Source organism: Colias eurytheme, chromosome 14, assembly GCF_061535395.1.
Source record: "Colias eurytheme isolate Ceu_HAF_F1 chromosome 14, ilColEury1 Martin Lab GWU primary, whole genome shotgun sequence".
Taxonomy (NCBI): domain Eukaryota; kingdom Metazoa; phylum Arthropoda; class Insecta; order Lepidoptera; family Pieridae; genus Colias; species Colias eurytheme.
Window position 1 is genome coordinate 3,324,998 of NC_142993.1, and position 27,078 is coordinate 3,352,075.

The 27,078-nt window shown below is 33.8% G+C and overlaps 1 protein-coding gene across 1 annotated transcript; it reads left to right on the top strand.

Moving 5' to 3' along the window:
- Nucleotides 1–2,183: 2,183 nt before the first annotated feature.
- LOC149902764 (uncharacterized) lies at nucleotides 2,184–14,666 on the top strand. The gene is made up of 6 exons (XM_090109611.1): nucleotides 2,184–2,495; nucleotides 8,102–8,262; nucleotides 8,448–8,543; nucleotides 12,259–12,423; nucleotides 13,498–13,671; nucleotides 13,832–14,666. The coding sequence occupies exons 1-6, from the start codon at nucleotides 2,240–2,242 to the stop codon at nucleotides 14,003–14,005; spliced, it is 1,026 nt and encodes a 341-aa protein (XP_089965737.1). The 5' UTR covers nucleotides 2,184–2,239; the 3' UTR covers nucleotides 14,006–14,666.
- Nucleotides 14,667–27,078: the final 12,412 nt, after the last annotated feature.

Below are 27,078 nucleotides of genomic sequence, written 5' to 3' on the forward strand. Positions count from 1 at the left end.
CTGTCTGCAATATTAAGCTAAATAAAAAGCTAGACAGCGTGTCGACAGTCTTATCATACTATTTATATTATAACGATCATTTCACTGTAGCGATGGTCGTAGGTATACTTTTCGTTTTGATGTTTGATAATAATTTGTGAGTTAATGTCTTTCATTTAAAAGCTTAAGAGCTTTTTAGTAGCAAAGCTTAGTGTTAGGTATATTTGTTTATCGGTGATTTAAATTTAAATTTAGTAACTTATTGTCTTTCGATTTCAGGTGGAATATTTATAACATTTCTTAACTAATAAATATAGCGCATTTTAGTGCTTTTATAAGAAACTTTTATCAAATTTTTGTTGTCACTGCAAATTCCACTCGACCAATTGGATTGGTCATTTCTAGTCACACGTAGCTATATAGCTATGAGATATATATCTCAGGCAGTGAATGAACATCGTAACATGGATACCTTGTTATTTCCCCGTGTTATCGGCAGGAAACACCTCGCTGATGCAGGCGCAGGTGTATCTTGTATGTGATGGCGTGACACAGGTTCATAGAACTGAAATATGACGTAAGGGAACATCCGGATTGGTAACTGAAGATCGTATAATGACGACACGCTGTATGTTAACTTGATTTGTATCTCGTGTCAATATAGTTTCAGTGGTATGGTTTATTGGGTTTTGAGATTTTCTGTAAAGTAGGTATGCAATATCACTAAGCATAACATTACGATTATGATATATTTTTTTAGAACGATTGTGTTTGTAATTTTCAGCTCTATTGCAAAAGGAGACATTTTCTCTAGGTAGAGCACAACGTATAAATTAAAATATTGATGCTTAAAGTTATTGTTTACTGTCACTATTTGTATTGTATTTTTAATTTCAACCTCCTTAAATGAAATTCATGAATTAGGAATAATGATAGTTATACTTAACAAAGGGACTGTTTAAAAAACTCCACTGTGTATCATTAAGCTTCCACGCATAGCGAATCAGTGTAACTCGCCTTCTTAGCAGATAATTGTTTAGACTAGATTTAATGAATTCATGACGTATGATTATATGAATAATAAGTAATTGAACGATTACCTTTTCCAATGACCAAAGCGCGGAAATATTATTGTTTTATTTTTGAAAAGTTTATATATGGAAAATGAATTTAATTACGCCGCTAGCGGAGGAAAATTAAAACACCGGATGTGTGTAGGGAAAATGGAAAGATTGTAGTAGGTACTTAATTGTTTAACAATAATAATTTATTGTTTTCAATGCAGTAGGTAGGTACTATTATATTGTTTAACTGTATATGTTTTTGTTTGTATATTTTGCATAACTTTTTTATAGGTTAGGTAATTTATTAAGTATAATAAATTTCGTCACAATTCAATAAATTAAGTAATTAGGTGCATTATCTTAAGTAAGATAATTATAAGAGAAAGTAAATAGAGATGCGTATCGTGTAATATCCGCCAGCATCTGACTCAACTGAAAATTACAATGACTAATTCGAAAAGTAGCTGCGTTCATATTATGTGAGTCAAACTGAAATAAAATAACTGAACTTTTAGCAGATGCCGATCTAAATATGTAATTATAAAACTATTTTTTAGGGAAATTCTTTAATGACTATAGTTTATATAACTAGGTATTATATAATAAAATAAATTATACTTTTATATGCATTATGTAGGTATATATATTATTATACATTTTTCTTATATTTAGGATTCTTTAGAAATTATACACCTAATTGTTTGATTTTATTGTAAAGTCAAAAGTCTCAATAAATACAAAATATTAATTATTTATATAAAAAGACAATAGATAATGTGAAATAAAAAATGTTGCGTTAATTTTAAATGACTCATAAAAATTAATAATCGAATATCAAGGAGATGAAAGTATCATATTCTAATGAAACGCATATGACGTCAATGCAAGGCACGGTATTTCACATCGAAATATTCCTACGCGCGAAAAACTTCAACCCCTATCTACCGTTGACCCGGACCTCTACATAGAGGTACTCTCGGCTGGGTGGGAACGAGACCCGCCTTTCGACGTTTTACTGGCCATCATTGGCCGTCGCTGGAGAACCCCAAACGCTATTCGCTCTCCCTCGCCCCACCAAGCCAAACCATGTGCTCTGAGTACTAGGCTTTATCATACGCGCCGTCACACCATTTCATTTAGTCGCTCACCTGACACGACGCGTGTGACATCAATTTTGGGGATGTCAATTGTTTTCGATGGTTATGGATTATACTAAGATCCCGTGCTTCGCGTCATTCAGACAAGCCGGCACTGTGATAGTTAGATTAAAGATGGATGTGTCAGACACCTGTTGCGCCCGCCCCGCGTGTCCCCGGTCCTTCCCGGGCCCCGTACATAGGCCGACAGATTGTGAACAATGCTCTAGGACCAGATCGTATACCCAAAATAGTGACTGTGATAGTGATTTAGTGGACAGATGTCGACCCTACAGATCGAGTATCGCCAGAAGCAGTAAGCTTATTTTATTATCTACTAGTTAACCCCCCATATATATTAATTTTCATTAAAACGTTTTAATTATTTTTCATCAAATAAATATCAACTTTTAAAAATTTTAAATCTAATTTAAATTTTATCTATTAATGAAAGTCCACGTATTAACGCTTAGTGAAGCTTCGTCAAACAAAAATGTAAACATCGCGGGGATGTACCACATAAATCTTATCTTAGCATTATTAACGGTGTATTGAATATCATTACTCTATGTTTAGTGTAAATATCCGCAATAGAGACAACGTAGCAACTCTAGGCGTCTAGTATCGCTAAAATCTGAGCGAGCTTATTAATTCATAATGCACAAAAACTCGGCTCACTCTCTACAATGTTAAACATGAAGAGAGACGTAACTAACTAGGCTTAAACTGCAATTAAACCAACGTACTGTTACCGGAATGACATACCTGACTAAATGTTTCTATCCTTTAACAGTCGTACAGTTATGTCTATACTTTGGAGGGGGCTGTTTCGTAATTAGTACTCACTTTGCTTGACTGCACTCTATATAGGGTCATGAAATTATTTAAATGTCACGCTTTAAAATAATTCCGATTTGACATGTAATCATTCTAATTAAATTGCACATAAAATATGTTCAAATTGAATAACTTCTGTGATTTATTCGTAACGTTTTCTGATATCATGATAAATGATCTCATATAATTATCATAACATAAAACGAGCTAATCCAATATGTTACACAAAGTATAATTTGGGTAATAAAAATAAATAAGTAATAAGTAATTATTATAAATACACTACCTACTCATTGTAAAAGCTACTATAGTCCAGTCTGTGGGGAAATGTAAAAGCCTCTGCTCTACAAAAGGTGGCGTAGAAAATGTTTTGAAACAATATTGTTTAGGTATGAAAGGTTAATAAAAATCCAAGTTTTCGACCTTGACGGACCCAGGCGTTAGCCGCTATCTTGAATTAAAGGTGCTAAAATTAGGTATATTTTAAATAACTTCTTAATTGTTTACTAAATCACAAAAGTGTCTATGAGGGGTTCAAAGAAGACAAAATTACCTACATTTTTTTCATACATGATTATTCTGTAAGTCTTAAAGGTAAAAAGTTACAAGCGACGGAAATAATAATATTTACAGAAATCATATAATTTTAATTTTGTTTAAAAATTGTGCAGCAATCTTTTTTTATTCTTTTTGATGGCCCGGGCTGGTTAATGGTGGCTTCTTCATTATCGTCGCTGAAATTTTCTGTTTCATTGTCTGTATTTTTAGTTTCCAACCATGAAATTTCGTCGATTAAATTTACTTTTTATTGATAACTTTACGAATCGTTCATATCGGATATCTTCTAAGAATTCCTTATCCATGTCCCCTCCGTAAAAAGTCACTAGAAAGCGTGCTCCAGCGTCTTCGATTTCTTCTGGTCATGATGACGAAATTTCATGATTGGAAACTAAAAATACAGACAATGAAACAGAAAATTTCAGCGACGATAATGAAGAAGCCACCATTAACCAGCCCGGGCCATCAAAGAGAATTAAAAAATGATAGCTGTACAATTTTTAAACAAAATTAAAATTATATGATTTCTGTAAATATTATTATTTCCGTCGCTTGTAACTTTTTACCTTTAAGACTTACAGAATAATCATGTATGAAAAAAATGTAGGTAATTTTGTCTTCTTTGAACCCCTCATAGACACTTTTGTGATTTAGTAAACAATTGAGAAGTTATTTAAAATATACCTAATTTTAGCACCTTTAATTCAAGATGGCGGCTAACGCCTGGGTCCGTCAAGGTCGAAAACTTGGATTTTGATTAACCTTTCATACCTAAACAATATCGTTTCAAAACATTTTCTACGCCACCTTTTGTAGAGCATAAATACCTACAGACTGGATTACTAGTATTGAATGAGTATTTCTTAATAATATAAATATATTTGTGATAATAATACATAATAGCAATTAGCAAATTTATTTTCTCTAACTTATATTGTTGTTAATAATCTTGATACGAAACTCTACCGCAATATTATCATCATCAAGTAATTTTAGTGATATTTAAAGAGTTCAGTTACTTAATCATTTTATTACATTGAAAAGAAACAATTAAATATTAATTTAACTACTTAAAGTACCTATGAAAAGGAAAAAAATGTAGGGAGATATATTATTAACTAAATATTTTAAGTTTCCCGGAAGCTAACTTTTAATAGGTATAGTAGGTAAATAACAATTGATTAAAATATTGCAATTCACTCCTATAAACTATAGTGTCGTGAGTGACTTGTCTTGAAAAACCCAATTTACATCCGCAAGAAAAAACCTTCGTATCCCTATAGATTAGGTTATGTCCCGTTAAAAAATAATCGAGAAAATTATAAAAAAATGTAAATGGTTCACAAAAAAAAAATGCGGCTCATTTCATAAATTCATGTTTTATTTTATTTTTTAAAACTATAAAAAATGTCCAAATTGTTTTAATAAATTAGACTAAGTTGCATTATTTAACATGAATTTTGTGACATTAACCTTATAAATTGTTTAATAATACTAGTAGGCACAAAATAATATTTAAATTATAACATTATAAAGAGCAAGTATGTTTTATAATGACAAGCTTTTAGAAAGAAAATATTTTTATTGTGCCTTCAAAGTGCCTACCTATTTAACTAAGTTACATACTTGAGAAATCTAATTACAACGCGCAATAAAAACAGTGGCATTCTGTAAACGAGAAAAAGTCCTTGTTGATAGTTTAATAGCGGTGTTGAATCGCCGCTCGATTTCATGAACTATGTCTGCATCATTAAGCCTGCGATTACGTCATTAGCTACATTTTCAAACAAACCCCTCTTCATTTACCCGCTGCGACAATTAGTGACAGTTATTCCAGAGAGACACGACAATAATTATAATTACAAAGTCACACATACACAGCTCTGTACAGGTTAGATGTTTTCTTTCATCTCGATTCTCGACTAATTAGTAATTAAGAAAAAAATAAGAACGCGCTCCTCAGCGACACATAATTTGAGAGTAAAAATTTACTCAGCAAATTGTGAAGGCGGGTATGTTATTAAATTAATTTGATGAAAATTTTCGTCGTGTCATTTTTTCGCGATCGGGTCAATCTACCTCGCTGAGGGTATATTACCGTTTAGTGATTATAAGTTGATAATGAGCATCACCGGTAACCGTATGATAAGCACCGCCACGCGCGACTTCATGCGATAATTTGTCTTATTATGCGCAGTCAAATTTTACGAGCACTTCGCTTGTTAACCATTTCGAACAAAATGATGAACGGCCGATCTCAATTTAAAACCCAATTTAATGTTAATTTAATGCATTTTCTTTGTCTCATGTAAACGAATTTACGTAACGCTAAGTACAAAAGAGTTCGGATTAATGAATTGATAGCATCGCCCTAAACGGTTGTACTTTTTATAAAACCATAATTAATTAGTTGCAGCTCGCATGGAAAGTTGATGTCCTATATTTACATAATAATTGCGCAGGCGCCTTCCACGTCCGGCGAACCGAGGTGCGCACTTCTCGGTTTTAGAGTCAAAATTCTAGTTAGCAGACGCGCGATTTCTTTTTAAAAAGGTTAACAAGGTACTCTCGTTTGGGTCGTTTTTCGTGCCGCGAAGCCTCCTTTTGTGTACGAACGAGCTGTTAAAAAATAAACGAATTCTTTGTTTCTCGGGTAGTCAGGCCGACCTCCGACGCGGTCCCTACTTTTTTATGCCCCCTTATAACCTGTGTATTACCTACGTGTAGGTATCTACGGTTTTTATGGTCGGTCAGATCTTCAATGGGCTAAGGAATTCGATCGAGTCTCCTCATTGTCCATTTATATTTTTTTAACATAATAATTACTGATCCTTTAAACGAGATACTATTGGAATCTGATAATTCATTTAACCGACTCAAATTTTCTTTTTGTTTTTTGGCAAAATTTCGTGCAAAGTATCGTAATGTACTTATGTACGCACAACATCATGGAAGATCCGAATGCATGCGCCGCTTTGATTAAAAAGAGATTAGACGTGAATTATTTAAGCATTTTGATGATGGAAGGGTCTCAAAATTATAAGATGTCGTAACGATCAACGGCTCTACATCTTTTTACGAGCTGACCTGTTATATATATATTTTTTTTTTTGGTGAACTTTTGTCGGCGGTGAGCTGCGGTTGCTTGCTTTTGACCGGCGCACTAATAAAATGTTATGATCGTGTGTTTAACGCGTGTTGTGTGTCGGTCCTTCTTTTGACATGATCGTTATTGCCCGGCTCCGCCTTTGCGGTGGCCTTTTGTGTTCCAACTGTAACAATCTTGTTATTGTATCAATTAAGCGTTGTGGCATCTATAACTAAATCACGTCTAGTTAGGGTTCTGTTAACATTAAGGTGATTCGTTTGCGCCATCATTAAAAAAGTGAAAAGGAATATATTGCGATTTCTTTTTATCTTAAAGGGGCGTGTGATAATCGGGTTCCGTTCGGAGCTTAGTTAAATAATAAGCGGCGAAGCTCCCTATAACTATAATTTTCTTTTATTTGGCCGCCGTGGAGGCCGCAGGCTAAACAACAAAATCGCCACAAAACTCGCTAACGAGAGGTAAAAATAATAAATAAAAAACTCGTACAATTTTACACGATCGGCGATTCGTTATGCATTTGGGTTGCTTTTAAAATACTCGCGCACTTGGAAAGCTTTACTTAACTTGAAACTTTCGATATAACTTGTAATGTCATATGTTATGGTAATATTTTCATAACATAGTAAATAGTTTACTATAAAATAACGTAAATTTTTGTAGCGTTAGTCACTAAAGCAGACATAACACATATATGAATCACACATTGAGTCAAAGCAGTAAGAGTAAATAAGAAGGCATCAGTGAGTAACGCCAAAATGCCCCATTATTACCTAATTGTACAATATTTTCGCAAAAAAATATCTCCATGAAGGTCATTGACTGCGCTGCACACAAATTTGTCATTTATGCTAATATTTGAATTAATTAATACGTTATTTATCTGGTACCTATTACACAATATTAGTGACTTAAACAAATATATTTATTTGGATACACAAATTTACTTCTACTTCTACTTTTTGTAAAATATTAGAAATTAGAATACGTATAAGAATATAGTCCCTTTTCTCTTTGATAAAAAAATAAAGTCATGCTGATATCGGAAGAATGTCCGGTGCGCAGCGACCACCGTTAAATTGTACCGCATTAGTGATTCACTCAAGTTCACCGGACAATTAGCAAAGGCTGTCCACCTCTGGGCCGCGATGTATTTATTCATCGGATGTTCAACGATTACCATAATCGATAGCACCGTGCGTGCCGCATACGGAACAAGTGCTCCGATCCATTGACGAGATGCAAAAGAAAGTTGTTCGTTTTCAATTAGCAAAAGCTCATATTCATCTTATTACAAGAGCTTCTATTCTACGTCAATGTCTATTAGAAAAGAATGCAACATCAACAAATAATACTCATGAAACAAATCTTTAGACCTGCTTGTAATTCAAAAGCATTTAATTGAATATTTATTCTTGCAGGATACGTCAACGTCTGTGCAGCAGTTTGCCTTGTTCTCCTGGTGGGGGGACTCTCACCGCAGTCGACGGCAGCACCTCACAAACGCATTATGGACAGACAACGTAGATCTTCCACAGAGGAGAACAGCCTCTGGGGAAACCCTTGTGATTATGCCTCTGATGTAGGTATACCTAAGTTTAATTTATTTTACGTTATTTGCAATAGTCAAATATAAACTTTTACTATTTTCTAGTCTAAATTTTAGTTTATCGTGTTTATGAATTTTAATAGCCTAAAAGAAGTAGCACATCAAATTTTTAATTTTTAATTACATATATAAGTACTAAATTTTTAATAATTTTTCAGACCAAAACGTCAAAATACTCAGCAAAATTCGCAAAACTTGTTGCGTCACAAGCAAGAAACGCCCTCGAGTCGACATCAAAATACAAAGATAAATTTGTGAGTATCATTAAGTTTTATAATATTTTTTTCTACTTTCATTGATGGTGGTTGAGAGTGACGAGAGTCGAGACAACTGCAACGTAGTATTCGCATCGATATGCCCGCCGCGTAGCGCTAAATGAACGGACGCAGCCTGCGACCGACCAATACCAATAATACTAAACTAAGGACATCGTACATACCTTTAGGGCTTAATGTGATTCAATAAAGTTATGAATGAATCTGCATGTCCTCGGCGGTACTTCGCTAAATGCAGTGTGTTTTCCTCTATAAAAATATATTGATATGTAACACGGGATTTGCTTCAAAATTTCTCCAAAATTTGGAACCATTAACAATTCCTTACGTGCACGATTTTAGCGCCATTTTCTCACCGCGTCGGATGGCGTGGAAGAGAGATTGCATCGGCGCGGGCGCCGCCGGTTTCGCCTCTGTACGTCCGGCCGCTGCCGCTTCCTCCCTTTTAATTATATTTTTGCACTGCATTTATTTGACGCCAAATCGGCAACATCGACAGACTTTCATTTCGAACGCATTTTAAAACCCCCAATTACGTTTACACCCAAAAAATTACATATTACCCCACGCTCTCCGACGCGATGACGATCGAATTTGCATTCAGGAATTTTTACGACCGAACGTCGAGTAATAAGAATCTTCAATGAGACAATTCAATCATTATAATCCCGAGAATATAATATTTCCGAATCGGAAGTAAGGTGGCCCGATCAACGAGCAATAATGTGATGTCGCCGTCGCGCCTCGAATCATTTATGGATGACCTTCTACCATGGTAATAAATTGTGACATCCGATATAAGTGCGGGCGAATACATTTCGACAACAATTGATAATAACAGAGAATGATTGAATGTCGAACAGTCAATGGAAAGGAAACAATGAATGGGCATCGTTTCGTCGAGTCCAGCTGTGGCGAGTGACGTCGCGTATGAGGTATGGTAGCATTTGTAATAGGTTCGCCGGTCGTAACGACGGCGACGTCCTGTCCGCTCACTGCTGCCTCCCCGTCGTAAAATGACATTATCGACGCACAGTAGCCGGAACGAAGTACAGGACGGTGCGCATACGCATCGAATACTGATTGCGCATTAGTATTGCACGACACACCTGCCCGACGATTTTTTTCTGTCTCTCCCCTTAATGTCGGTCATTCGCTACTAATGTATCATATTTATTGCGATTTAGACAAAGCTTCGACACGATCTGATTTTATTATGCCATTTACAAGGACGTTTGCATGTACTCGTTACTTTGGCTGCAAAATTACATATTTTGTCTTCAATAAACTGTTACATTACTAATTTATGTGTGATTCAAAATTTAAAACACGTTTCATGACAAAGAATTAAAAAATGTAACAGGAAAAGGTACCGTGTGACATATAGAGCGCAATATCCAAATTACTCGAGTTATCATATCTGTCGTCAGCCCATTCCTTATAAATAACTGGCCGCGCTGTACTGAGAACGCAATAACAAATTCAACGAACCCTACCGGTACTGTGTGACTCTGCACCGGCCACCGTGTGAATATGCCACAACACTCGTGCTTTTTGACCACGTCGGTGTCGAATTATCGCATCATATTTTGATGGTTGAATTACTTTGATATTCATCAACGTGTGGCGAGAGGCAACATTCTTTGCTTTAAAAATGCAACGTGAGACGATCGGGCGACGCGAGCGCGGCGCGGACGGAGTTCATCTGCGACGCTTATCATGCCGTAACGTTTCTCGATACATAAACATTGAATTATACATGACATTACATACAATATGTACATACTTAGTGCGATAGCGTTGTTCACACGGGCGACAGGCTGTCTGCGGCGATGTATACGTGTGCGCACGTGTGCTGTACATATATCATGTTGCGCGTATGTGTGGGTGCATGTTTATTTGATAAGCTTCCGATGTTTCAAGCTAAGTATCCGGATGCTACGTCGTCAAATTTCTTAGATGATGCCCACCCACGGGACCTGCGAATGCATTGTTGCATACAAGAGCCAATTTAATGTTATTTTTATAAATGCTTTATTTATAGTAGCTCAAATGAATAAAAAACGCACTGAAAGATTTATAAATTAATTACCAGAACACATATAGTTATCAATAGATACACAATTATCGAATAATTTTAATAAAAAATAGACTACGTTTTACATATTTGGATTATTATTGCATACAGAATTTACAATAAGATAATGCTCCAAATAATGTTTATGGCGTCCAAGGTTTTGTATATGACGTACCGGACGAACACCTGCGTCTTAGTGCTCAACTACTCAGGTACTTAATTGTCAACACGGCACATTCCTCTCGTGATCATGATAGCACAGTTGCCTTTTTTAGTTTATTAAAAGAAGAAGATGCTTTTGTTTACAATATACATCAATGCAATATACATCAAATTTATAAAAGGCAAAAATTTGCAAAACACCAAGAAGTAACAAAAAAAAATATTATGACAATCCTCTATAATTAGGTAACATTGTTACGTCAATAGTTTTTGGGAAACAAATAACTGTATATCAAAATTGCGACAACTTACAGATAAAATCTTTCACAATACAATAATTTTCGGTTGTTCGACACGATTTGTATACGCTTAATCAGCCTTATTGTTACGCAATAATATTTTACATTAATCGCTGAAAATTAAAGGGACACAAAATTTTTATCAAATCAAAGTTGCATCTGCTTCCCGTGTTACTGTATAGTGAACTCTGTGCTTTTGCAATATGGTTGCAATTGGATGTGTATTGGTCAGTCACGTATGTTGGGTTCGTAGTGTCAAATTTTAATGTTGAAACGGTTTTGTTACGTGACGTGTCGGCGGTAGTGGACAGACCTCCTGTTTCGATCTTATCTTTCACACGACCTTGGCTGACCCATAATATGACCAATCAAAATACTTTTAAAACTTTAAAATACTTCTCTCTACATTGTTCATCTCTACTATTCATCTGTGATTTAATCTTATTTATCTTTACGTACTACGATTAAAGAAATCATAAATATAATACTTCAACTAGCACACAAACTCTACTTACATTATATCCCCCAAACGACGAAAGTTACATTGGTCAAGTAGCCTCACAAAGAAATTCACAGAGATGACTGCGAGAGGAACATGCGAACCTTATTTATATGGATCCAAGAGGAAACCGCTGCGAGCTCATCTTCCGTTCAATCGTCTTTTCCATGAAAGTCAATCAACGCGTACTAACTAGCGCTTCTATTTTTATCATTCAAAGAACAACGGGACTGTGCCGTGACGAAGCTGATTCACTCACACGGGAACCAAGCTATGGGGTCTCTCTAGGACCCATCACATGGCAAATTCATATAAGAAATTTTTATTCAATTACTTATCCGCACGATGCCTTTGCGCATCCCATTTGTAAAAATAAAATATCTTTAGTTAGAATGAATATGGACTTTTATACTGCAATAACTTTTAATATCAGTTTTGAACGAGGATTGTGGACACTATAAACGGATAATGATTTATTCCACGTAAAGCAATTTCTGTCGTTACTAATCTTTCCGCACTTGTGTAGGTTGTGTCGGTGCGATATACATGAACGTTTAGAACTATGAAAATATTGTCTCGTCACAAGACCTTAAATATATATTTATGTATTACATATAATTATTTATTGTTCTAAATGTTTTCTTCTTTTTGTTGCAGGTAAAACTACATAGTTTTCAATCATATGACGCGTTACTTAAGGAGTGGAGTGGGACGGAGTGGTTAAGAAATTTTGACTGGTTAGAAAATGATATTAAAGATGGACTTCCCAAAGACAACATCGCCTATCAGCCAATGTCCGAACAATATTTGGGAGATTTAATGGTACGTATACTTTAATTGACTTGTTTCAATGCCTTAAATGAGATATAATTGCGATGAATCTTAAATTATCATCAAAACAAACTCTTTTACTTAACGAACGCAGTTTGATTGTTTTATAATCGAAGGGCGGCGAATTCGCTGATGCCAAAAACGTGCATCCGTATGTGTTTTTCAATCGATTTCAAAGAATCGACATCGTCGGTGGCACTCACTGTTGTCAGCCGACTATCGTTTACGTGAGAACACAATGGTTTCGCAACGTGCTCGCTTTGATCACAATCGCGATCCTCAAATTTGGGACTGATAAAAAGATTTAAATTGCAGTAATGCATATGGTTAGGGAGCCAGGTGCAAATTTGGTTAACTATTTCCTCTCAAGAGATAACTCGTCAGACGCATGAGAGTATAGTATTATAAAGCCTCGTGAACGTCAGCTGGCGCTCGGTTGGGGGGGGTGAGCGGTTGTAGCCTCCCACGCACATAGGAAAAAAAATACATTCATTCATTCATTTCCTCTCAGCTAAAAATTTGTCAAATTGTAGCTAACCCAATATCTCAACGAAAAAAAATAGTCAGCTGGTTACAACATGGTGTATTATACGTCAGCTGGTGTCTCGAACATGAAAGTTAAATTTAAAGAAAAATTTATTTTCCGTTATTTCCTCTCAAACAAAAATTTACCTGATGATAGGTTATATGTAACTGTGGATAAATATATATGTCAGCTGGCTGTATCTTGGTGGAAAAACCGTCAGCTGATACGGGAGGCTACAACAACTCTTCCCCCCAACCGAGCTCCAGCTGACGTTCACGAGGCTTCATAATACTATACTTTGATGCATTTTACTAATTACCGCTTGAGAGGAACTTGGTCATAAAATCTGCTGCTGGCTCCCGGACCAATATGCTCTTAGTGCATATTGTAATTGACATCTAGTCCAAATACATATTTTAAATCATGTCATATTTCCAAAGGTAATATAAATCTATTCATATGCGTAAAACGATTTTACCCTTTATTTAGTCTAATGTAGCTTCTTCTTCTATAATAATCGCCCATTTCTTTGTCAACAGAAAAAAATCGATATTGAGCTGCCGTCAATGTATAAAGGCTTGAAGATGGTTGTCGCTGGGTTGTACTACATTAGCAAAGAGGGTCTCAACGATCACATCTCTTCGGATGCCAGTTTGAAGCAAAACATCACGCAGTCCATGCACGACATTAGGGCAGTGCTCTGTTTATTCAATGTAAGTATAGTACCATTTGGTCCTTGAAAACTATGATGACATTCATCGATAAACATGTTTCTTTAAAAACCTAGAGCCATAATAATAGATATATTTCATTGTTTGTTTAAAAATTTGTTGTTTTAGAATAAATATTAATGTTATTTTTCTCTTGTTGCAGGAGCTAATGCTATCTCGTAACCTAAAGATCCCAGCATTACCGGATTCGGAAGTACCAGACATGAAGAACAACATCGGTAACGCGTTCCTCGTGTACCGCGACACTCTGCACTACTTAGAATACCTCGCCCAAGTCTTCCAGAAGATGTACGACGTTGACTCGCTACAGGATTGAAAACGCTTCTACTAGATAGTATTAAAACAGTATTACCACAAACATAAGTTGCATCGGTTACTCGTGGGTCGAGCGCACTGAGCGATGTTGCCAGTGATAGGGAATTAGTCGAATGCAACGTGAACGTAGCTATTGGCTAAAGTTGTTCGAGAACGACGTGAGCTGGGCGGTAACGTCCCGGAACTTATTTTTTGGTAGTACTGTACCGCAACTGGTTTGCGGTGCGACTGCCACGATTTATAATGATGTATAATTGTTCTCGGGCTGTCTACTTAATTATTATTGGTGCTTTTATTTATGTTGACATAAACAGTATTCGGTTTCGGCCCAGAATCTTTAGTTACGCACCACTTGTTGATAGTGAATGAATTTGCCATTACATTGCCATTTCGGTCTAGAGCGAATTAGTTCCTTTATGTATTTGTAAATAGTTATGGATTAAATCGTATTATTTATTGATTGAATAACTGGCAGCTAATAACGAGGCAGCTTAATTCTAAATTTTCCGATGTCCTAGTCAAGGTAATTTATTTATTTCGTACTTTCATTTTAGTTTAAATTACATTTGTATGTAGAAATTATTAGTGTTAATTTCATTCCACCAAACTTGATTGTCGATAGTAAATTATTTAGTTGAATGTCGCATCTGTGGATTCATTATATTTAACACTAGAGCGCTCGCGCCTAAAATTTTCCTTGAGTGCACGCGTGGGTCACATATGTCACCCAATACGACGAACGTTTTTTTTCATAAAAATCGTAGTTAAAAAAGTAAACGAAGTCCTTATTTATGAATCAACTTTATTTTTAAGTGATGAAACAAAAAAAATATCAATATTTTCTCATTTTACTTAAATTATGAGCTAAACATAAACCTCTGTGAAAAGTAACTAATTTATTACTTATTGTGATCAATCAGTTTTTTTTACTATGGAAACTACAAATTTGGTAAAAATAATCATCTAATTATAAAGTTTAAGAATAAGTTGTTCTTATCCAATAAAATTTTATTTTCAACTAGGTTTCCGCCCGCGGCTTCGCTCGCGCAGTAAAAGAAAACCCGCATAGTTCCCGCTCCCGTGGGATATCCGGGATTGCGTCATTTTCCCGGGATAAAAAGTAGCCTATGTCCTTCCTCGGGTATCAAAATATCTCCATACCAAATTTCATAAAAATTGGTTCAGTAGTTTAGGCGTGATTTAGTAACAGACAGACAGACAGAGTTACTTTCGCATTTATAATATTAGTATGGATAAAAAATAAGTATGTCCTAGCACTCGAATATGAGTATTTTATTTCGATTTTAGTTACCCATATATTAATAATTTCTTAAAAGTATAAATTGATCATAAGAGCAGTAAAAAATAAAAGCGGTATAATTGATTTTCACTCGTAATTGTATGATTTCAAAAACTTCCTAGAACGCTCGCGCGGGGGACATGCGTCACCCATGTACTTTTATATTTTCGCAGAGTACACTTCGCAGCACCAAGGAAGCTGACACGCTGCTAAAATGTCCGGTGATTGGTAGTCGGGGAATACCTGAGACAACAACACTCAAGCACGATTGTTTAAAAAAATATTTAGCAATATATAGCACTGGGTGACCTATGTCCCCCGCGCGTGCGCTCTAGTGTTAATAGACGAATGTTCTCTCGATGTTGCGTGGACGGTGGAGCGGTTGAGGCTGCTAACAAATAATTTAATTTGTACATTATAATTCCTAGTTTCATTTTAGTATAACTCGAATTCTTTGTTAACTATTTATATTGCTGTTACAGAAATATGACTAGCTTTAATAGAGCTGTTAATTATATAATATTATTGTAAAGTACAGAGCCAGTGTATTTATGACTTAATCATTATTTGTATAGTTCAAATAGTATTTATAACTGCGCAAACATAATGGCTATGTTTGTGATATTAAATTATTATTACATTTATTTTCTCGTTTCATTTTATGAGATTCTTTACCCTTTTGACTGTGTATTTTTAATGTTGTGGTAAAAAAAATGTGGTACCTAGTAATAAGTTTCAACAGACACTATCCTGAACTATACGTAGAAAACAACAATATTTTTATTAAAATAACAAATAAATTACCATTGAAAGATAATTATGGTAACGATGGTTGTTTTTTATCAATATTAATTTTTTTGTTAAAAAATTCTTTTAATCCAGTTTTAATTAGACCACAGAATTAAGAATACACAAATAAATATTGTACAGAAATACTCATCACATACAAAAACCCACATTGAATGTTCGAATATAATCTTTAATTAATAAATTAACTAGGCTGAAGCTTGAGCTCAATATTCCTAGGGGCAAAATTCCGATCTTTTATAAGAAATGAAAGAAATCCAACTGTGAACCGCTTAAATACATCAAATTATTATTAGTTAGTAAACTAATTCAACTTAAAAGTTAATTTCAATCCAGAAAGTCGTTCCCATGAGTCGGGCCTGGAAACAATTTCACATCTTTACATAACATATTCACACGTCGACGAATATTTGCGTTGACTCGGTCCCTCTGAACGAACGAACAAAAGGAAAAAGTCCAGAAATGTCGTTCATTCATAATTATCGTTAGGACGTGACCATAAGGTCGAAATTATTTATGTAATGATCAAACGCGGCCGTTTGTTTGTTTAATGAGTTAGTGGTAGCAAGTTGTCGCCGGGAGTTGGAAGGGTGTTAAGTTTGGTTTGTAAATTAGATGAACGGATAAAAAGTGCATTCAGTCTGACCTCCTACCTAGTTACAGATAGTATAAAGAAACTAGAATTAGAACTGACCTCCCGTGTTGTTATGAAATTCGATTTGATAAAATTATAGAGCAAATATCAACATTTTTGTAACAAAATATCATTATTAAATGTCTTAATAAACATCAAGAATCAATGGTAACATATTATGTAGGTTTATTACACTCCCACATTTCTATGAAGGAGTATAATAATTATCAAATAAGTTCAAGGTAGCTCTCAATAACGGGTCGGTAAAAGGAAAACATAATAAACATCTACGTTTATACAAAGGTCTAATTAATATCTTCATTTCTTCAGTTTAGTTTCAGCGCCACACACCTACATAATATTATTAATAGTTCATAAGTGCGGATGTTTGGGGAAAGTAAAAGGAAAAACAATGTGATTTTCTCGAACAAATAATTTTATAAATGCCGTAGTTAAATAAACGATGATTCTTATCGTTAATGAATGAAACTTAACACACATTTAACAAAGAGAAAAGGATTTTTAAATATTAGATTTACTATATACTTAACTATCTAGTTTTTTGAAAGTTTTTTTGATATCTGCAATAGTTGGGGAATGGTCGCCTGTGCACACTTAGCGATTACAGCCGGTATATACTGTAATTTGTAATGTTGAATGGTGTGGTACAATAAATGGTTATATAAATAAATAAATATCTGTATGTACATATTTAAATAACAAGAGTAAGTATTTATATTAAATTAACAATTTGTTATTTTTGATTGGATGCAGATTAAGGTGCAGCACATGACGGTCAAATTTGACGCACAAGAAGGCAATCAAGCTATGTCATAATATACCGAAACACTTTTTGTATTAATAGATGGGATCAAATCCGCTAACGGTTGGCTGTGACGCAAATGCACAAATACTAAACCTATAAAAAAAACTAGTAATGAAAAAATGGGCCATTTGCAGATGTAAGACACAAATTGTTTATATCATTTCGTGAATTGGTTTGCATGTTTCATCAATGCTTAATTATTAGCTTGTATAATTTTATAAGAGCTATTTTTCATTTCTTACGTAAATTTTATTAAGTAAAATAAACAATTGTAAATATTAATGAGGCATCATCATAGAAATTTTAGACTTCTATCCATATATTTAATCTATTAGTAATTTTTTATCAATTACAAAAATAACTTTAAATGACATGACACAACTAAGTTTAATTCACGTGCATATCTAAAACAATTCAATCCACAGCCATTATGAACATATTTGTCCTGCAACTAAAATTTACGAGCAACCCCTCATCTCTTAAAGAGCTCAAAATATTTTCACATTCGTTTAACGATCTGTCGGCGAGCCACAATGGCGTTTAGGGCGCACCAGAGCGCATGAACTCTTTATCTGGCTCACGTTCCCTTGTTTTATTTATTAGAAAGATTTATTATTTACCGCGGGCTCACACACGATGTGTCACGAATCTGGAACGAAAAAACGAGGTTATGTTAATGCGCGTTCGCACGTGACAATCGACTTTTTAATCACTCAGTTAAGTTCGCCATTTATTTCCTGGTCGGAGCAAATGGCCATTAAAACTTACATGATAAAATTAATGGAGAACTGATTTAAAGTAATACATTCTTATTTGTCCCTGGTCTTTATGGGAAAATTCTATATCTGGTACTCTTTACTATCTTTATGGAGCTATCGCGTTTTTTTATTAAATTTAGCAATAGACGGAACTGGGGATACTTTGTTGATTTTTCTCATAAAATTTTCTCATGTTACAGTCAACTATTAATTACCATTACTTCGCTATATTTTAAAAGTGATCTATTTAAAAGTTACATATTTATCATAAACTAAAGTTTATTGAACACTATTGTGTTGCATATTTGCAATGCGATCAAAGCGCAATTTAAGCAATTAATAGTGCAGTATAAACAACATTATAGATTTTCTTAGATAACTTTTCTCAATGAAACAATAAACGTTTCAGATAATATCAATGAGCTACAACGGATATTAAATAAATAGTTCGCGAATAGCGTCATGAAAAATCCCGTTTCGCTTACGCATTAAAAAGGTAAATAGAGTCGTGATCGAAATCATACTTGACCTGCGAAACCACACGTCTGCCGTGACCGAACAAACAAACATATGAAAGAACACAGCGACGGACAACAGTCCTTGTTTGACATTATCTGTGTACTTTGCAAGCCCTTAAGATAAATAATGAGGACTGACACGACTATTTGAAAAATATAGTACCTAGACATAAAATATTAAATGCACTTGAGTAACATCTTCTATTCTATCGATCGATACTAATATTATAATCTTAATAAAGGTTTACATTTATATAAACTTTTGTTATTTCTAAGTCCTACTTCCACAACCACTAGGATTAACACATGAGCTCGTCATGATGAATGAAAGGCCGTATGTTTGTTTCTTATAAGGCAAAAACAGATGATAGGGTCTAAATGAAACTTGGTCATTGTAGTTAATTACTGAAAGACTACATTAATAAGGACAATTATTTTTTGTTTATACATCTCAAAAATGTACCCACGGACTGAAACTAGTTATTACTAAAAAGGCTAGTTTGGTATGGCTACATGTTTCAGTCATAATTCAACCATGCGGCTCTACGTCTTAAAAATTAAAAAACTTTTAATATTGGTATCCTTGAAACATGTTAACGTTTTTCGAGATAAAAATAATATATTCATTGGCAATGATAAATTGGATATGTAATACCAGATATTGTAATGTTGTAGGTCAATTGGGTTTTTCGTCTTTTTATAAATATGCATGGTATTCATGGGCAAATACTTAATAGATCTACCTCTATTAAGTAAATTAACTAAAATATAGGGAAATATAATTCAGATTTGCAGAATTATTGAAGACAAGGCAAGCGATGGTAATTTTGCTGTAGACATGGAGAAGAATTACCGACAGATCGCGGGTAGAAACAAGCCAATGCTTGTTTCTTTCCGCATAGCATAAACCAATGTTCAAACTATATTCTCAACAGCAATAAAACATGCTCAAATGCTCTTGACAGTGAAAATATTCCGTCATATGACAAAAACGAGAGCCATAAACATTGTAACCGTCATGTCGCCGGCCGCCATAACGACACCAACATTACATGCACTTACCGTATAATTGCAACTAACTCTCACTTTATTTAATTTTACTTTAACATTAATTACGAGTTGACTAGCTAAGGTTTTTCCTTCGAGTAATTAAATAATGCCGGAAGGGTCAGTTACATCTTGCTACGCACAAGAATGATGCCAGTGGTGTACTTTGCGTATTCGCCAAGAGTTCTCTACACTAAAAATTCAAATATTTTATATAATATTTTAACTAACTGAAACTAAAGAAAATATGTTTGTTTAGGCTTTGTGTGATTACACAATAAAAAGCTCTGAACTTTGTATAAAAGGCGATTTTGTATGAATTTATTAACAGCACTGCGCCCGTATACGAAGCTGGGGCGGGTCGCTAGCTCTTGTTAATGATGATCAAATGACTCGTGTCTACAAATTTGCAGCCAAAAATATCACAAATTAAAATGAAGCAAGTCTCCAATCGCAATTATCATTGTCTCCTAAGGTCATACATACATCAGCTGTAAGAGGCAAGTCCTTGGTTCTTCTCAAAACTAAAGAGTCGTATGTTCCTATCTATTTATATTGACATAAGACTGTATAATCTTAAGAGCGCTCTCTAAAACTATGACAGGAAGTGCGGCGCGTGCCATTCTTCAGGGGTTATAGACTTTTGGTTGATAACATAACAATAATAATGTTCATTGAATTTGATTCTATAAACACATAAATGAATATTCACTTATGGGTATTATAAATAATACTGATAATTTATGAATGACTAGAATGATATTAGTTATACTTATAAACAGGGCCATATGAGAGTGAATTCAAAAAGTGAAGCTAGTTAGATTTTAAATGTCGTACATAGGTATTCCTTATCGCGACCGATTTAATATATATTTGCATAGTTATTCATTAAGTGCTCTATTTTAGATCTTCTTCATCTTTTTTTCAAGTATTTTCGATCACTGTGAATTTCAGGATTTGATCGTGAAATGAAGAGATTATCAAATATTTTATTCCCTGAGACTTGAAATCTCCATAACATGAGAATTAACTGATTTCTGCGAAATGTTTTCGACCTGTGCAAATGGTTTAGTGTTATAATACAACTAAATGTTATCACTTATTAACGGAAATACATCGAAGCGTACTTAATATAAATATATTTATTTATTTTACTTATAGTGATTAGAGAGATGTGATAGTATTTATTATTCTATTAACTTATAACGGTTCTAGATAACAAACTTATATATTCTATTTTTTTTAATATACATATTAAATAATAAGATTTTTTATTTAAAAATAAAACTAAACCAAAACCCATCCGAGATAGTGATGCTTAAAAAATCAATGGTATAAAAGCCTTGATCTTCGCTGCAATGAAAACATTTACGAAAGATTACGTTTTTTTAGGTCATCCGGATACACAGGCATTCGCCGGCCCGATACAGCCTAGCATTCTCACGACACTAAATGACATGTAATGTCCTATGATTCACTCCTCTCAGGGTAAAAAAGGGAATGATGTTACACGTAATGAATATCCCTTTAATTTGATACGCTTTTATGCCTTGCGTTTGAGTCATGGAATATTATTTTATAGGAAAGTTATTGTTCTAGAGTTTAGTACTTCAAGATTCCCTATTTTCTTATGTCTCATAATAAATGAATGAAAACATTATAATGAACTAATTGTAAATAAATAGACTAGTCATTCGTAGGTCACAGATCAGAAAAGTAGGCGGCCTAATGGCTTACATCGATCTGTACACAACATTATATTATGATATTCTATTATTATTTATTATAATCATATTTACTTTCTTACTTTACCTTTGTGGACATCTAAAATTTGCGTGTAAGTCCCGTACGCGAACCTATCAACAGACAATTAATTACTTCCATGATCATATACGTAGATGGCTAAATTATTGAGGACAGTACTCATATTGGTGATATTTATTGTATGTATTATGATTTTAGCGGCACCAAACATTATTTTGCAAACGGAAACTAATTTGAAAATAACAGTATAATAGGTTTTCGTTGCACGACTTGCATATCCAACAGTAGAGGAACTTTTAACATAGGAACTTTCACATGGAAATGTCAAGGTATATGTAACATAGACAAAACATAAGGCATATAACTTATTAAATCAAAAAGCTGAAGAAAGAAGTAGTTTTATTACTAAGCACATTACATTCGAATCATTTACATGCATAGAAAGATCCAGCCAAACATAAAGTATCAATATCCCAGTTGATCGCTCTAGCGGAAACCGCGATAATGAAAAGGATAATAATTAATACTTCGATAATAATAAAAAGTCTTTGTCTGTTACATCATTGAGAATCTTTCACGTCATTAGTTTATTGTCGACGCTCGTCACGTCTCCGGCGCTCCTTCGCCTTCCGATGCCACGTCCAACTTTTTTACGATATTAATCAGTTGCTCATGCTATAATTAAATTAATAAAGTACAAATACTTTTATTCCTAGTACTGACACTGAATAGAGAACTGGATGTAATGTTTCTTTTGAGATATTTACTGGGGCGTTTATTGTACCGACTGGAAGAGGAAAGCAGATTATAGAAAGAGAATATAATAATGGGCCGGAGTTTGGAACATTAGCCTTACTGGTAAGATCAATAAGACTTGAAATTAAAGGGCAATATCTGAATACGAAATTATCTTATTATCGATTCAGCTAAGCTAAAAAATTAGTTTCCTTAATCCATATAATTAGTTATTTTTGGTTGAAAAGGTTCATACGTAACTGATAGCTGTGTATGCTCATAGTCTGATTAATGGCAACCTGACATGTAAGTCATTTTCTAGTAGACTTTCTACGGTAAGCAGAAATGGTTATGATAAATAATTTAATAAATTTTAATTCTAGAAATATATATTAATTTTCGACCATCTAATAATATATCTAAGTATGTAAGTTTATTTATATTAGCACATTTTATTGACATCGTCTAAATCTCTATTTACTTGCATTATTAGCAAAATCTATGATGAAAAGTCGTTCTTACATTCTTATGGGTATAACCGCGAAAAATTGTACCGTTACATTCATGACATCATAACAAACGTTACATACATGACTGAATGTTACTTACATGACCATTATAAAGCTTAGTACATATATCAGTTATCTTTTCTTCCTAGCATTAAAAAGTTAACGTCGACACGGTGTCTTACACTCACACGACAGGAAAAAATGGAGATATAGGTAGGTAAAACCAATTCATATCATAAAATAATGAATTAAAACAAAAAGATGCATAAATCAAAATTGTATTGAAAAAAATTGATATTTTTTCCGCTTTTTATTCCTTTCTGTATTTTTCGTTTGTAGTTCTTTATATTTCTCGGGATTTTGAACTTGTAACTTCTCTCGATATTTTTTTGCCTTTCAGCATTCGTCAACGCCATCTGTAATTTGATTTTCTCATTTGAAAAAATAATTAATCCATACTAATATTATAAATGCGAAAGTAACTCTGTCTGTCTGTCTGTCTGTTACTCAATCACGCCTTAACTACTGAACCAATTTGCATTAAATTCGGTATAGAGATATTTTGATACCCGAGAAAGGACATAGGATAGGTTTTATCCCGGAAATCCTACGGGAACGGGTTTTTCTTTGATAACGCGGGCGAAGCCGCGGGCGGAAAGCTAGTAATATATATATAATCCAATGATATCTTGCACATCAAAATCCGTTCAGCCATTTAGATTTGAAAATATTATCGTCCTTATTTCGCGCAATTTTTTAATAGACCTATGTGTTCTAAGCCTAACAATATGTCATGACTGTAACGTAACACATTTCGTTACACATCGTTACAATCATGACAAAAAATGCGGGCGACATAACCTTAAATTAAAATTACTACTCGATTGTGAATGCTAAGAACCACGAAGTAGTCTGATTCTTTAGTTTTATAGTAAACCTACGTAAAGATTTATAATAATAAGACAGAATATATATACTTACCTCGCAATCGAACACTTTAAATACCCTTTTTTCGAGCGACAAATCTCACATCAATACAAAACACCATTTCTCTCAAAGAAAAAATGGCTGCTTTTGTTTTTTAAATTTTGCCAGCATGCCAAATAGTGTTGCCACTCAATAAAATAAGAGAAGGATTCTGATAATTCTTATAGTATGGCAGTTAGAGACGTTACATACGTGACGTTACACACGTATAAAAAAAGTGGACAGTTTTTTAAATAATAATAAAAAAAAGATTAAGGCCTTGTGCATTAAAAGATTTTTATGTACATGTTGAATAAGAACCGAATAACTTAAATTTTTCATAAAAATGCGAGTCAGTCATACCATTTCGTAGGGGTTATCAGTTTTTGTCACAAGGGTGTTAGGTGGACAAATATTTTTTATATGGACAGAAAAGTGGAGCCAGTAAAAAAAATATAAAATAAAATATTTCTGCAAGAGATAGATTGAGTTTTATGAAATAATCTAAAAGAACACAAGCATACCTTTTATTACATATCTAACAAAACACTTGTTGTCAAAAAACGTTGATGCCATATGAGAAATAAAATGGGAACATTGAAAAAATAATTCATGTACAATTTTTCGCGGTTTTACCCTTATATACAAATATTTGAATATTTTATACGGATAAATATTAAATTCAATATGTTGGTAATTAAAAAATCATAAGATGGACTGTATGTTAAAGAGCAATAGAAAACTGCAAATCACTTTTAATTATTATCTTGTACATATTTCCGGTTTAAAGGTGCATACACATTACTTTACAATTAATTTAAGATATTAAAATTTACCTAGTTTTAAGATACAATTTGATTAATATGTATGATTCTATATATTTTAAAGCGTGAAGCTTTTGTTAAAAATGCTAATAAATTGATATGAAATTGAAATCCAACACATTATAAATACGAAAAATATCAAAAAGTTGTGTTACTAATAATAAATCAATCATTTATTTATAACGTCCGGTGTTAATTTGAATATAATATATATTTTCCTCTTTATAGTTTTATTACGGTATGGTCATGTCCTCTCAGTTAAAACTTTTCCCTTCGACGTAATGTCCGGAGCTGTTGATGTTTAATTAACGACGTGTAAACAAATACATAAGGCATGCTTGTAGTTTTCTTATTTTGCAGGAAGAGGCCATATTTGCCTAATATTTATGCGTTTCTTCCTTAAATCTTACAATAAGATATGTCGCACAATTTTGGTAAAGCAATGCTCACTGGTCAGTCTTCTCTATTGAGCATACTTCTGGAGATCTTAAATTGAAGATGTACTTCAAAGACATCAGCAAAATGTTACTTATCTAAGAAGTAACTAGAGATTCTGGCACGAACGATTATGTAGAAATAGAACGGTTATGTAGAAATTTAGAAATTATGTCTAGAAGTTACTATAATTTCATTACCCTATGACCCTCAAATGGTGACACATGTTATAAACAAGTTAATTTTTTCGCAATACGCAAAGCGTTTGATACAAATCGTGTTTTCAATGGCAATTACAATTTAAATAGACCTCGCATCTCAATAATGATGAATCATATCATTGTGGTGGTCGTGTGAATCATCGTGCTCACCTGTTATACGACTTTTACTTGTTAAATTACTTTTTGCCTATATACTTTTACTATTTAAACATACCGCTGCTAATTGTTTAAAACTAGTTTTTTCTACGTTTATATTTCATTAATAATGAATCTATAGTCTTATCTTGTAATTTATACAATAATTATTTGTGTCGTTTGTTGTATAAATATAGTAAATTAATCAATTTATTAAAAATCTACCAAAAACTAATAATCATTGTTATTCATATAAAAGTCCAAATACACCATATTATTGCTGTTGTTTGATGAATGACTAGTATTAATAGTTGCGCAATATTAATGCTCGAGTAAGATTCCCTAAGTATATCAAAGCGATCAGTTAAAGGGCTGATACACGTAGGAACTTTAAAACCGCGGTTTTAAAGTTCGCGTACTTACTCGGCTCGACGTCGGTGACACACGCAAGAGCTTGGTCAGTAGCTTCTCGCGCGTCACCGATATCGAATGTCTCTATGTCATCAACAGAGGGAATTTAATTATATTAAATTATTTTCATAAAACTAAAAGAAGAAGACGAAATTAATTGAACTTTTGCACTTAGTAACACCTATTATAGCTAGACAGGCTAGGCTCGCGGCTCGTGGCGGTGACAGACGTGCGAGCGAAGGCGGGCTACGAGTAAAATTTCAAACATGTTGGATCGTCAACGAACTTACTCGACGGTTTTTAAGTACGCGTACTTGGGGTGACACACGAGCGAAAAAGGTCGTCGAGCCACAAGTTCGCGTACTTACTCGTACGTTTGTCACCCCTATTACACCTTTATTATTTAGCGATTAAGGTTTCTCCGCTGACGCACCCTGAATAAAAGCTAGCCATGATCATCTTAATTATCATCTTGAGACTATTTTGTTCCCATTGCAGACATGCAGACCCTTTATATAGAACTAGCATTCCGCCTGCGGCTTCGCCCGCGTTTTCAAAAAAAACCCGCATAGTTCCCGTTCCCGTGGGATTTCCGGGATAAAACCTAGCCTATGTCACTCAGAAATGATGTAGCTTTCCAACAGTGAAAGAATTTTTCAAATCCGCCAAGTAGTTTCGGAGCCTATTCAATTCATACAAACAAACAAACAAAAAATCAAACCTTTCCTCTTTATAATATTTGTATAGATTTTAGGCCGTAGTCCGTACGCTGCGCTGACCAAATAATGGTCGGTAAAAATCGCCGAACTCGTATAGGATGTAATATTAGAAACTGAATTTTTTAATAATTTTTGAATATGTTTTTTATAATTAAAAATTAATATATGTTTAGTAAAATTATATAAATATTTCAACGATAATTATTAACTACATTATTAACATTCTCAAAAAAGCATAATATATAAGCGTTACAAATTTAACACCAATAAATCCTAAACAATGAAAAAATAACGACCTAACATTAAAACTCAAAGCCACACAAAAAACAATGTCATCGGTGGTAATATATTAGCAACCCTAATTGAGATCTCTTTTCAACTCGATACCCTGTTATCTTCAACAACCTTGTTAAGATATATATTTTTTTAAAACCTCTTGTTTAAAGATAAGCAAAGGCTCATTAT

What these genes read in the sequence shown, in the direction of transcription:
- LOC149902764 (XM_090109611.1), top strand. Translation starts at nt 2,240, where the DNA reads ATGGTTATGGATTATACTAAGATCCCGTGCTTCGCGTCATTCAGACAA. An exon ending in CTTGTGATTATGCCTCTGAT is followed by an intron (nt 8,263 to 8,447) that starts GTAGGTATACCT and finishes ATAATTTTTCAG; the next exon opens with ACCAAAACGTCAAAATACTC. An exon ending in CAAAATACAAAGATAAATTT is followed by an intron (nt 8,544 to 12,258) that starts GTGAGTATCATT and finishes TTTTTGTTGCAG; the next exon opens with GTAAAACTACATAGTTTTCA.